Source organism: Phascolarctos cinereus, unplaced genomic scaffold, assembly GCF_003287225.1.
Source record: "Phascolarctos cinereus isolate Bilbo 61053 unplaced genomic scaffold, phaCin_HiC Scaffold_5;HRSCAF=322, whole genome shotgun sequence".
NCBI classification, from domain to species: Eukaryota; Metazoa; Chordata; class Mammalia; order Diprotodontia; family Phascolarctidae; genus Phascolarctos; species Phascolarctos cinereus.
This window is the reverse complement of record NW_027555958.1, coordinates 163,667,001-163,681,377: the sequence shown is the minus strand read 5'-3', so window position 1 is coordinate 163,681,377 and position 14,377 is coordinate 163,667,001. Positions and strand designations below refer to the sequence as shown.

The window sequence follows — 14,377 nt, the reverse complement described above, 5'->3', positions numbered from 1 at the left end:
TAGACTAAATCTAGATTTTCCAATTGAAAACAAGTTACAAATAAAAGGGGAAAGTAGAGGAGGGGAACGAGGACTATTGGTGGCAATAAGTGACGAGTCATACCCCAAAATATCCTTAAAGGAATGTCAGGCAAGCAACTGAGGAGCATAGGGAAGGGAGGAGAAATCAGTGCTTTTCCAAGGCAAATTTTCCTTTTAAAATTTATCAGAGTTAATGTCCATTAACTTAATACCTGCATTAATTAGATCAAGGACCTTACAAATACATACATACTCCCCCAACTCCAGATCCATTCATCTATGGGATTAGGAGAACGATGGAGGTGGAAACTCATCACATGTATAAAATTAAAGCATTTGCAGAAGAGAAAATTAAAGCATTTCCCCAGTGGATAAATGGTCAAAAGATAAGAGCAAATAGCTTTCAAATGAAGATTTACAAACTATATATGACCAAATGAATATCACTAACAGCAACACAAACACAAATTTTTAAAACTGAGATTTCACCTCTCACCCTGTAAATGAAAAAACACAGGAACACTTCATTACTGGAGGGTCTATAAGAAGAAAGACACACTGTGACAGTATCGTTGGAGCTGTGAATTGGTCCCATGATTTAGGATATCAATTTGGAATTAAACAAAAAAGTGACTAACATTTATAGTCTTTGCTCCAGTGATCCCACTACTGGGTGTGTACCCCAAGGAGGTGAAATAAAGAAAAAGGTTAAATAATAGATATCAAAATATTGATAATAGCACTTTTGTAGTAACAAAGAACTAGGGACAACATACTTGCCCATCAATTTGGGAATAGCTGAAAAAAAATGTGGCACATGATTCTAATATAATATTATTATATGTAATTGAAATAAGATTTTTTTAAGTGGGAAGATATGTATCAACTAGTACAAAGTAAAATAAGCAGAATTGAAAGGTAAGCTCCCTCAGAGAAGGAACAGTCTTGTTTTCAGGGTTTATATACACAGCACTGAACACCATGCCTGGAACACAGTAAGCAGTTAATAAATACTTCATCAAAGAAAAATTATATGCACAATGAAGACAACAGACACGTAAAAAATCAGTAAAAGGAAGACAAACTGAGTAATTGAAAAATCTGAATGGTTCCAGGAAACAGATAATGAAACATTTCTTCCTCCTTAAGAGAGGTTGAAGACTCCTATGGCACAATGTTATATACATTGTCAGACTTGGTCACTGGATCAGGTGTTTTTGCCTAATCTTTATTTGTTGGGAGGTTTTATTGGGTGGAGGACTACAAGGGAGGCTGCAGTGTGGGCAATTTTTCCCAGGAAATGCTGCAACAGAAAAACAAAAGGCATCAATAAAATTTTGTTGCTGTTGTTAAAGAGCTGGGCGCATTTGGAATGAAGACACAGAACTCAAGCAATTTCATACCCATTAATAATCATTTACACATCAGACACATGGAGCATTGAGACCAAATGTACAGATTTTCACAGATTTATATACATAGTGATCAACCTAATGCACAATTTAAATCTATCTTACAATCAAGTGTACAACTTTAGATATGGCTTTATAAACTAGTAGTAATAACAGTGCTAAGATAACTCGTCTCATGTAGGTCAAGAAATGAACAATGGGACACAGGTTCCATTAATTAAGAGTCCTTGATTAGTGATGTGTTCTTCCATGATCCTTGCAAAAGAGGTTGTACAGATGTCTGCCCAAATCATGCACCAGGCATCACAGGAATAGTGATTCCAACTAATGGGAAAATTGTTGGGTCTGCTCTTTTTCAAATGCTCTGAAAATTAAAAACCTGTCCAATTAAAGGACATATAAACACACTGAATTACAAAACAACAGAAGACACACATTAGCCAATATCTTTCTGAGATGTGTCATAGGATTGTTGATTTAGATCTGGAAGGGACCTTAGAAGTCATCAATCATTATCTATAGAGTCAAAAATAAAGTCTTCTTAAAGAAAGGTGGCTAAAAGATGAAGGCTGAGATTTTTAAGGGATCCAGTCTCCATATATACTATTTTGATTTAGTGTCTGTTTTGTTCAGATCAGGGGATTACAAACATCTTCAACAACATCGAAGACATACTCAACCTGGGGTCCATGAATTTTTTAAAAAATATATATTTGTATAACTATTTCACTATAATTTGTTTTCTTTGTGATCCTATGTATTTTATTTTATTCATTTAAAAACATTTTCATTAGAAAAGGTCCATAGGCTTCACCATTTTGCCAAAGGGGCCCTTGACACACACAAAAAGGGTTAAGAACCGAAAAAACAAAAAGAAAAGAAAAAAGGGGCAGCTAGATGGCGTGGTGGATAGAGCACCGGCCCTGGATTCAGGAGGACCAGAGTTCAAATCTGGCCTCAGACACATAACACTTACTAGCTGTGTGACCCCGGGCAAGTCACTTAACCCCATTGCCTAGCCAAAAAAAAAAGCGGAGGGGTGGTTAAGAACCCCTGCTCTAAACCAGCTGGTACTAAAAATGGAGAAGAGGAAGAACTCACAGAAGAGTTACTTCAAATCATCCGCCTCTCAGAACAAGCAACACATTTTTCAAGTGTAAAACACAATATAGAAATCCCACATTTCTTTCCAACCCTGGTCCCATTGGTGGGTCTTCCCTCTTTTGCCATTTCCACAGCCCACTGAACGGTTGCTGACTACCCAACTGCCTCACACTTCAGAAAGACATCACTTTTGTTTCCATAGCCTTAAACAAGTGACCATAGGATCTTAGATCTAGAGCTGGAAGGTATTTTATGGGTCAGCTAGCCCAACCAAAATCACTCCCCCATTTTACAGATGAGGAAACTGAGTCCTAGGAGGGAGTATGGTACACTGGGGAAATGTTCAACCTAGAGTCAGAGAAACTGAATTCAAACCCCAGCTCTGCTGCTTACTACTTATTTGGCCCTGGCCAAATCACTTAACTTCTCTGGGCCTCAATCTCTTCATCTACAAAATGAGAAAATTGGTCTAGTTGGCCCCCAAGCCCCCTCTGAGCTCTAAATCCATTATGCTATGACTGGCCCAGGGTTTTCCAGTAGTAAGGAGCAGAGCTGATACTCAAACCCAAGGCCTCTGACTCTAGATCCAGCACTCTTTCCACTGTACCACTTGACCTCACCTACTTGAGGATGTCTTCAGTTATCTCTCAAAGAGTGTTGCAAAATTCTCAAAACAAAAATTGTTAAATATGATTTTTTAAACGTATGCAATGCAGCATTTTTAAAGGGATAGAGGGATATCTCAAAATCCAGTGATAAAGAACCACAACTGCCCAAAAGTTGGGGGTTAGAGCTGGAAGTCAGTGTTCTAGAGGTCTAGAATAGGGTGGGTCCAAGACACAAGTGGGGTAGGCCATATATGTGTGCATATCTGTGTAAACAAATATACGTGGCTATTTTTACACAGCTATATGTGTATATACATGAACACATGTACCTCCCAGGATATCCCTGCTTTCTTAGCCAGTAAAAAATGAAAAACAATTACTTTAATGGTCCCCTGCATTAGTCATTTATATACATGTTAGCGACAGCTCTACATATTAAGTACATTCATTTTCAAATTCTCAACCCGCAGGTTTTCATTTGTTTGAGAGATGCCAAATCCCAAAAAAACATGAGTGGAAGTTACCTGATATGAAATACAGACCTCAGTTTCTTCACCCCTGGAGTTCACATTGATTTAACATAATTATTCCCACTCCTTCCACTTAATGTTCCAATGCTACCAAAGGACTTAGACCATCATTTTTCCAACTACCACCATCCACAAATCCCAGCCATCAGAGAAATTCCAGTTTTTAGACATCCTACACAAGGCAGTTCATTGGGAAGAACCTATGTGTGCACTAGGCCTGATTCCATAAGGCTTATTTACTTGAGGTAAACTCATCTTGACAGAAATAAGACAAAGTTGTCACTACTGCTGGAGCCTATATATCCCTTGTAAAGTTGAAAATTGTGTTTAGCCTATTGCTGCAAAACATTTCAGATGCAATTTGTCAAAGGTAAAAATAAAACCATGGGGACATGGTTTCTGTTTTAATGAGCCAAAAGCGACTTCTCATGGAGAGTTCCAATCAAACAGGAATGGATACAACTCATCCTAAGTAGCTCTAACAAAATAATAATAATAAATCCAAACAAAGGAAGAAAAATTGCTATCCTTTTTGAAGGCCTTCTAAAAACATAATCACATTATATTCCTTCCATAATTCTGCTCAGTAGCAATTAATAGAAGCATGGCATTTCAAGGCACTGGAGCCTACAAAAGGAAAAAGAAGCTGACTGGTCACAATGAGGTTCTAAAGCAAGTAAAAGATATGATTGCTCTTTTCAAATGAAGATGGTTATTTTGCCTGTGCACCATGCCAGACAAAAATCAATGCCTGACAACAAGAGGAAAAAAATAAATGCTGCATAAATGCTTACGACTGATCATGAAATTAGTAATAATAAATATCTATCTACTGCTTTAGATAACAAGCAGCTTATTATATCCAAAGCTATAAAGAGTGGCTATTTTCCAAAACTTCACAAAGCAAGAAAGAAAGGCAGCCAAGAACCATGAGGAAAGGATTGTCCATGCAACACTAACCAAAAAAAGTATTTTTTGAGAGAAAGATGTCAAATTTAATCAGTGAGTTGTTTTATCTACCCAACCAATTTCTTTCATTGAATTGGACAATTGTTTATGGTGTCACATAGACATTGACTTGGAATTGTACAGTTACAGTTGTTTATTTTCACATTGAAAATGTTAGCTTTTACGATGAAGACAGAGAACATGGACTGGCTTCTATGACACATAGACATTGACTTGGAATTGTACAGTTACAGTTGTTTATTTTCACATTGAAAATGTTAGCTTTTACGATGAAGACAGAGAACATGGACTGGCTTCTATGACTTAATGTAAAGTGAAGTAAGCAAGAATAGGAAAACAATGTACATAATGACTGCAACATAAATGAAAGGAATAACAACCACAAAACAATTGAATATGAAAGGCTGTAAGAATTCTGATCAATGCAAGGACCATTCTTGATTCCTGAGAATCAACAATACAACATGCTATATATTACAGAGAGGTGAGGGATTTAAGGTAAAGAATAAGACATATATATATATGTATGTATATATACATATACATATACATATATACATATATGTGTATGTATGTATGTATGTATTTTTAACACAGCCATTTAGAGAATTTGTTTTGCTTGACAATACATATTTGTTAGAAGAATTTTTTCTTTTTCTTTTTTTGCAGTGGGGTAAGGTGTAGGAGGGAGAGAAAATAGATTTGTTAATTTTTTTTAAAAAATAGAGAGATAATGTGAAAAGTTGCATGCACTTTCCTATGAGGTTTTATTATTAATTTTACTTAACTGTTTTACTTTGTTACAAGAGAACTCTCACAAAGTGGGAGTAATCTGTCAATGCACATAACGTAAAAGCAAAGCACAGAAACTAAACTGAAAGTGAACCAAAAAAAGAAAATTAAGTTTGTAAAATTAAAACGAACAAGCTTGGCCCCAAATAAAAATTATGAAAAGATATCCCCCCCAAAAAAAATCCTTAGCAGAAGCAGAGGTTGGCAACTGAGGAATACTGTACATAACATCTTTCTATGCGTTGAGTGGTTCTGCTGAATATTTTTCTCTTTTAAAAAAAAATCTTTGTTACACTCCGTCTAGGAGAGGGAGTGAATAGGTTATATGGGAAAATACAGGTCATGTAAAAACAAAGATTTCAATAAAAAAAATTTTTTAAGTAAGTATTGGCTTTGGTTTATCTAGAAATCTGAGAGGAAGAGAGCAAAGACGATTCTTGAAACGCTTTTAGAACAATTCCTTTTGTTTGGCAGAACTCCAGAGAAGGCTTTGCTCTAGTTCCTAGATCTAGTCCCAGCTTCCTGTGGGTCAGAAACGTTGGGGGCCAGGACTCCTAAGGAGGCCACATCCCTAGCCCCAGTCCTGGGATATGCTGGAGTCACTCCTTAAGACAGTCTTCATAACTGACACCTGCCTGGATTCCTGAGCCAAGAAACTTCCCATCAGAGACATGAAGTAAGAACTGGAAAAGTTAGGGACAAAAAAGGGCAAACTTCTTGGAAGGAATTTAAAGGAAATACACACACATACACACACACACACACACACACACACACTCTGAAACTTGTATATGTAAGCCATAGGCTACAACAGAGTTTAGTTAGGATGAGTTACAGCCACTATCACCATCTAACACTTCCAACCTTTGTAAGTTACACCAATACTATGGGAATAACCGGACCTTCAAAACATGGAAAATGCTGCTTGCCAAGTACATGGATTTGGACCATGCACTTTCTATTTGAAAGTGTCTTGCCAACTCTTTGCTCCTCATAAGTAGTTAGCCATCATTCACATGATAGAAGACAAGGATCTAGCATCAAAGTCATGATGAGGAAAACACAACTAACCAGACCCTGTGAAACTTAACCTGAGTTGTTTCAGATCAATCAAAGGCATTCATCTCCTATTGAAAATAGCATTCACACAAATGGTCAACACAAAGAATTGAATGAGGACAAGCTCCTGAAGATCTTTAAAGGGCAGGAATCTCTTTCCAGATAATCTGTTGCACCCTCCCCCCAACATGTACTCCCATAGCCATTTGAGCTGTATACCAGCTAGAAAACTTGCTTTCAGAAAGGCACTCACCTGATACTGAGTCTGATTTGAAAAAAATATGAGCTCTTTGAATCTAATTATTCTCCATAACTGTCCAGGGTCTTTCTGCGTTACTTCCCAATGTGCACTCTATGGTTCAGCTATTTTTGTCCCTCATCCCTGGAATGCATTCCTTCCTCACCTCCACCTTTTGGATTCTGATTTCCCTCAAGACTCAGCTCAATAACCATTTCTACATGAAGCCCTTATTAATCTTCCCAGATACTAATGCTCTCCCTCTAAAACTATCTATATTCATTTTCTGTATATTCTGTATGTACTAACACACAGACACATCTGTAGTCTCCGCCTTTGGAAAAGAAGTTCAGTGAGAGCAGAGACTGCTTCACTTTTGTCTTTGTATGTCTAGCCCTTAGCACGATGTAGTTTTCTTGGCAAAGATTCTGGAGTGGTTTGCCATTTCCTTTTCCAGCTCATTTTACAGATGCGGAAACCAAGCAAACAGAGCTGTGACTTACCCAAAGTCACACAGCTAGTAAGTCTCTGAGGCCACATTTGAACTCAAGTCTTCCTGACTTCAGGCCTGGAGCTCTATCCACTGTGCCACCTAGGTGCCCTTCCTCACACATAGTAGGTGCTTAATAAATATTTATTAATCACCTGCTTGATTGATTATCAGGGGGATCACAGGATCAAGAACTGGAAGGATTGGATCCAACCCCTTCATTTTTCAGAAAAAGAAACTTAGAGGCAACATAAAGTGGCTTGCCTAAAGTCATACAGGTAATAGGTAACAGAGCTGAAATTTGAATTCAGGTCTTTTAACTCTAGGGCTAATCTATTTCCACTATCCCACACAGCCTTTCACTATACTACCTGTCTGTTGTTTTTTTTTAAACCACAAATTAAAAAAAAAAGAAGTTTCCTTACCAAAATATCAAACATGTCCTTTTGAATCTGAAATTCAAAACCATTTTCCCATATATTATCTTTTAGGACAGTCTTCTCCCTACCCCTCAACACACACACAACCTTTCATTCCGGTTGGGATTCATTTTGCTTAATTCTTTTCCAATATTTCTCTCCTTCTTGCATTATGGGAGGAAAATAATGTATGATGAATTTAAATAGCACAATTTAGTGCTAAAATTTGAGTTCCATTTCTAATCTTAAATGTATTTCTTATGTAAGCGTTCTTTCCACTGTACCATGACAACACATGCTATAAATTCAGGGGATAGAGAAATCACTATAAGCTGAAGTGGTCAGAGGTTGCCTTGTGGTAGAGAAGAGCCTGGTACTAGACCCTAAAGCACAGTTATGATTTAGATAAGAAGAGAAGATCAGCAGCCAGGTGAGAAAAAAAAAAGAGAGGGGTGAGGATAATCTGGCAAGGGAAGTGGTGTGGTCAAAGCTACAGAGTTTGGAAAATGAAAGATGGGTTCAAACAACAGTAGGTAGAATTAGTGTAGTTAGGAAAATAAATGCTCACATAGGGGAGGAATGGTGGATTACCTGGAAAGGTAAATTTGGGATCAGATTAGTATTGAACTTAAATATTAAGTCAAGACTTTGAATGTCTTTAGCTTCTATATGATAAAGGTCTTTGACCAAGGGAATGACATGATCAAAGAAGTGATTTTTGGAAATTTAATCAGGAAAGACTAGAGTAGGGGGAAGAGGTTAAAGACAGAGAGATCAGCTAAGAGATTAGCAGAAAAGTCTGGATAGGGGCAGCTAGGTGGCGCAGTGGATAGAGCACCGGCCCTGAAGTCAGAAGGACCTGAGTTCAAATGCGACCTGAGACTAAACACTTGACATTTACTAGCTGTGTGACCCTGGGCAAATCACTTGACCCCAATTGCCTTAAAAAAAAAAAAGTCTGGATATCAGCATATCAGGGCCTTAACTTTGGTAGAAATTATTGTTGTTCAGGCATTTCAGTCATATCCAACTCTTTGGACCCCTTGCTGGGTTTTCTTGGCAAAGATACTGAAGTGGTTTGCCATCTCCTTCACCAGTTCATTTTACAGATGAGGAAACTGAGGTAAACAGGATTAAATGACTTGTCCAGAGTCACACAGTTAGTAAGTGTCTGAAGCCAGATTTGAACTCAGGTCTTCCTGACTCTATTCACTATACCCTCTAGCTGCTCTTTTGGTGAGAATTACAAGAATATAATTGAGGGACACTGTAAAGGAAGAATAACAGGACTTCATGGCTGATTCAAACTGGGAATTGAGGTAGAGGAAGGAATCAAAGGTTTCTAGGGCATCAAGATTGGGAGACCAGAAGAATGGTGATGTCATTAAAATAAACAGAAAAATCAGGAGATAGTTATTTGGGGTTTGGGGGAGCAAGATGAGTGTATTCTACTAGAAAGAACATTGGTCTAGATGTCAAAAAATTTCAGCTATAGTCCATAACTCGCTAGTTCCTAGCTGTGTGTTCCTGGGGAAATTCCTCATATCTCTGGGCCTCCAAATTGATCATTTGTAAAATTATGAAATAGGTGCAGGCATGGTGAATTTTAGTTAATATATGACACAATTTATAAATTATGTTCCTTTGATCTTTGGGATGGTTTCTACATGACTTCCAGGTTCCCCTTTGCAATCTTGTTTCCTGCTAAAATTTACTATAACGACTAGAATGGGGGGGGGGGGCGCCGGGTTCCAGGGAACCAGAACAAGACACGACTTTAACAGCCTCTAAAACAAAGGGCCTGAATTAACTGATCTCTAAGATCCTTTGCCATTCTAAGAAACTGACTTTATGCTTCCTTTCAATCTGTCAAGCTAAAAACCTTGACATATTTTTGTCTTCAAATTCCACCTACTCTGCATTTGTGCAGATATCCTAAAATACAGTATATGAGAGGTGTAACTAACGAATTCCCCTACTGCTCAAGTTTGGCTTACAAGCACTCCCAGTGGTCCACAAAGTTAGCTCAATCAGTGTTTACAAAGTGTTAATGTTATATTTCTTTGTTAATAAATGACAATTGATATCTCTAGAATAAAACAGAAACTCATCTGTGTGGCTTTTTAAAGTCATTCGCCATTTGGCCTCAATCCACCTTTCCAAATTCTTTATAAATTACTCCCATTTCCATACTCTGTGATGCAACCAAAATGGCTCCCTTGCTGCTACTCACACACAGACAGCACCCCCATCTCCCATCTCCACGCCATTGTCCTGGCTGTCCCCCATCCCTGGAATGCTCTCCCTCCTCCCTTCCCCCTCAGAATCCCTTGCTTCCTCCAACTCAGCCCTTTCCTGATCCTTCAAACTGCTAGTGCCCTTCTTCTTTTAACTATTTTCAGTTTATTTTGTATTATTCTGCTTGTACTTAAATCTGTGCATATTATCTCTTGTGAGAGAAGAAACTCCTTGAGAGCAGGTACCACTTCATTTGTGACTCTGTGTTCAGTACCTAGCATGTGCATGGCACACAGCAGATTCTTAATAAATGCTTGTTGACTGGTTTAATTTCTGCATAAAGGAACGATACCCCCTCATTGGTCTCTCATTAAAACTAATACTGTACTGTTCATTAATTTTCATAAGATGATCACAAAATTAGAGGTGTAGAGTTGAAAAGACCTCAGAAGTCATCTTGTTCAACCCCCCTTATTTACAGAACAGGGAGCTGAAGTCCACAAAAAGTTAAGTGACTTGCCCAAGGTCACACAAGTAGTAAGTAGTAGAAGTGGCCTTTGAACTCATGTCCTCTGACGCCATGTCCTACTTTCCCCTCTACCAGGCTGACTGAGGTTCATTTTTGGTTGTCATTGTTCTTTGCCAGGGTAAGTGAATAGGATGGTTGGTTCAAGGGTCTTCTGACCACGCAAAAGAGATCTGTGAGAAAAGTCCTCCAAATATAGGCAAATGATCCAAGTACTTAAAAATAGCCCCTCCTATCAGCTTCCCACATTCCAGGTCTTTCTTGCAACTAGCACTTTTCCAGCAAAGACTAGGAAATTCCAAACCCAGATTAAAAAAAAAAATTGAAGTTCTGAAAAAGTCTGGGTGGATCTTGTACGCAACACTGCTTCAAGTTACAGACACTTGGTAAATGTTTGTTTTGCTTTAGACTTCACCTTACAGATGTATTACATGGTGATCTTTGTCAGAAGTCAGAGTCAGATTTCCATCTACACGAACAACTGCCTGCAGAGACGTGAACCTTCACTGATGTGCCCAAAGAGAAGTTCTGATTCAAGCTCCTATGTAAGGTAGCCTGAGCAAACCATCTGAATTAAATTTGTTTTCCATCCAATGGAAGCTGGGCTTCCACTTTAATATATCCCAAGTTAGACAGATGTTCACAGTACACAGCTGCTAAGTATGTGCACATTTAGCACTGAATACCTGTATGGCACTATGCACAGACTCGTTGATTTAGACCTCAAAAGGACCTTAAAGTCACTGAGTCCAAACCTGAATCTTACACCAGAGGAAACTCAATTGGTTGAGTGACTTGTCCAAGGTAACAGATAATAAGTGGCAGGATTAGCCAGATCCTCGACTCCAAATTCTTTTCCCTGCCCACTGTACCACACTGCCTTCCTCAAATTGTAAGCAAACTTTCAGACCATTTTATGACCAGCCCAAAGACTACAGAAGATTCCCAACCCCACCCTCACTGACCAGAATCTCAGAGACAATTCTTTCTTTGACATACATACAGCAGGCCACAAAACTATTAATGGCAAGGCACTGCTTTAAAACATATATGTATGACCTATATATTCACTATGTTCATCTTTCCTTGTCAGCAGTTGTTTATCCATGACTTGCCTGTTCCAGCAATACTCCATGCCTTCTCTGAAGGGTGATGGGAGAACAGTACCCTCAAATAAACTTCCAAAAAGAGACTCAAAACAGAGTTGGTGAAATCAGTGGTACTCCAGACTGCAACTGCACTTCCTACATTTGCTCCATAAAGATGAAAAAAGTTTTGTCAGATATGAATAGTTTTGATCAGATGTTAGCCCTACAATTCTTTCCAGTAATTCCTGGGGGCAGTTACCTGTGAAAAAAACCTCCCTGATCCAGCACATTCCTATTCCTGTTTTCAGGACTTTAGCTACATATGCCCTACAAAGACACTAAAGTAGTTACATATGAAGATACAAATGCTCTTTCCCATTTCCCTTTGTGATTCAACTGTAGTTGAATTCCCTAAGGATTTTCTTGCACAAACTATATTTGAGACATAAACTTCAGGAAAGAAGTTGGTCTGCAATCACCATTTGGGTCTCACGATACAAGATGCTGCCTACTAGCCCCCAAATCCCAAAGGAATCATTGCCTTGGGGAATCAACCCAAAGAAGGGGGATGGCTGATTAATTTGCAATAGCAGGTGCTGCTTTATGGACTAGATCTCTTGAGTCGATTCATCCAAACCTCTAGCCTCTACCCAAACTATCTGAACTAATAACTAGAGGTGATTAGATGACCTTTAAGGTCTCTCCTGATTGTTGCTCAAAGATTCTCAAACCCATGTTCCCATGAATCAACAAAAAACATCATTAACAGAAGAGAGGATACCTTTTAAAAATCTCAATAAAATCCAGCATTCCAGATGGAATCTTTGGGGAGAACAATTAAGAACACCACATCAGCCTCGGCAGTTGCCCTCTGTCTTTGGGCTATAGGGTTAAAATATCAGAAAAGTCATATCAGTAGAACTGTGTAGCACCTATCTATCATTGTGGTACCTAGGTGCTCTGATATGAATAAGTTGTCTCCCTTCCTACTGCAACTTTTCAGTATCTCCCACAGTCTTGGATTTGGTGTTTGGTTTTGTTGTTTTTTTTTTTAAAGGAATGCTTTTCTTAGTAGGCAAGCTCCTAATTGCCCAAATCCATAAAATGTTGCCTCCACTCATCTCCATTAGACACATGGTCTTTCTGTGCTTTATTGCCTCCAAATTAAAAACAATGGCCACCTAAAGTCCTGGGGGTGGAGGAGACAAGGCTATTGAGCCCACATAAAGACAGACAAGAAAAAGAACATTATTCTTCAGGGACACAGAGAAATACCAGGATGTTTTCAGGTGTCCTGTGGTTTGCAGCATTCTTTCAAAGAAAGATTTCAAGCAAAGTCAAGAAAAGAAACGATGGTAGATGGAGCCATAAGTGCCCCCACCTGTACATATACTTCATCTGCTAAGATGGTGCCCCTGACTGTCTGGCCAGGTGATGCACTAAAATTCTTTTCCCTCCCTCAGTGTTTCACACATAAGAATCACAAAGATAAATGATATTTATGTCTATGTAGCGCCTTTCTTCCCAAAGGTTCAAAGCGCCCTATTGTATATTATCTCATGAGTCCTCACAACATCCCTGTGAGGTAGGTAGGTGGAAATTACTATAATCCCCATCTTACAGGCAGAGGAGACTGAGGCACACAAAAGTTAAGTGACTTGTCCAAGGTCACACAGCGAATCACTGGCAGAGCTTAGCACCTAGCACAGTGCTTTGCACACAGTAGGAGCTCAATAAACATTTGTTGATTTGATTTATGCTGCCTCTAGGAACATATAATTCACATACACACAGGACAAGCAGTCACCAGGAAAAAAAAAACATCCATTCTTTCATTTTTACATCTTACAACCATTTCCAATATAATCAGGTATAGGAATTTCAAGTACTCCTCTTTCAACTAAGCTTTGGCCTCTTTTTTTAAAGAGGCTCATCATGTGTGCTTTCCTGCAGGCCCATCTCTCTGTTCTCCCTGCACCCAGGGCTCCACCCAAATTGACTGAGATACCAGTTTTCTCATGAAAACAAAAATGGATTTCAGGAACCACGCTGACTTTGCTGGCCGTTTGTGTTTTAAATGCAGCCATCTGAACAGCTTTGTTTTCTGCTATTTGTGGGTTTTGTCTGTGTTGTCTTGGTCTTTTGTTACAAAAAGAAATAAGGCTGACCTAGTCCAGTTAATATGGGAGAACTGTATGTACCACATACCAGGAGCTCTCCCTCCCTGGAGGGTGTGGTGCTCTACCTGGGAACACTGGACTAACCCCAAGAGGTGACACCTCTGAGAAAGGAGGGCCGGTATGCCTGGGCATCATTTGCATTGTTCATGGTCTGTATAGTCATCCATGTCCACATCAGAATCAAAGAGGGAGTGTCCAGTGAAATCTGTGTCAGGCGTCCGGGATATACTGTTCTCTGCCCCTTCATCGTCAAAGGTTTCTGTCCTTGAATAAAAGCTGAAATCCGGCAGTGGGGTGTGGGTCTTGCTGCCTTCACTGCTTTCCTCAGACTCATAGATGGTATTGTCATCATCATGGTGCCACTCTGGCCAGAATTTCCTCCTTATTCTTTCACAATACATGGCAAGATTAATCAGTTCTCCTGAAATTGAATAAGACAAAGATTAGTTCTCAAAGCCTTCAACTTTCCTGTCCCTACTGCTCCAAAGGACATTGGAGTTAACAGACCTTTTAATAGATAGACATTCTCAAATACTTATCACAATCCATATGAAGTAAAGGATGGATGGAATGAATTAAAGATAAGAAAAAGAGAGACAGACAGACAGAGATAGACAGATAGATATAGCTGCAGCACTGCATACCAAAGAGAAGTCCAACCTTAGAATTATGAAGCCCCAGGTTCACATCCTGCCTCTGACAT

General features: G+C 38.9%; 1 protein-coding gene across 1 annotated transcript in view; it reads right to left on the bottom strand.

Annotated features, from left to right (window-relative positions):
- Positions 1-1,416: 1,416 nt before the first annotated feature.
- FAXC (failed axon connections homolog, metaxin like GST domain containing) overlaps positions 1,417-14,377 on the bottom strand; it is an 81,189-nt gene continuing 68,228 nt past the window's right edge. Inside the window, exon 6 of the mRNA XM_020998338.2 lies at positions 1,417-14,095. Within this exon, the coding sequence (XP_020853997.1) occupies positions 13,806-14,095 (290 nt within the window). The 3' untranslated portion in view covers positions 1,417-13,805. The remainder of the gene's footprint in view (positions 14,096-14,377) is intronic.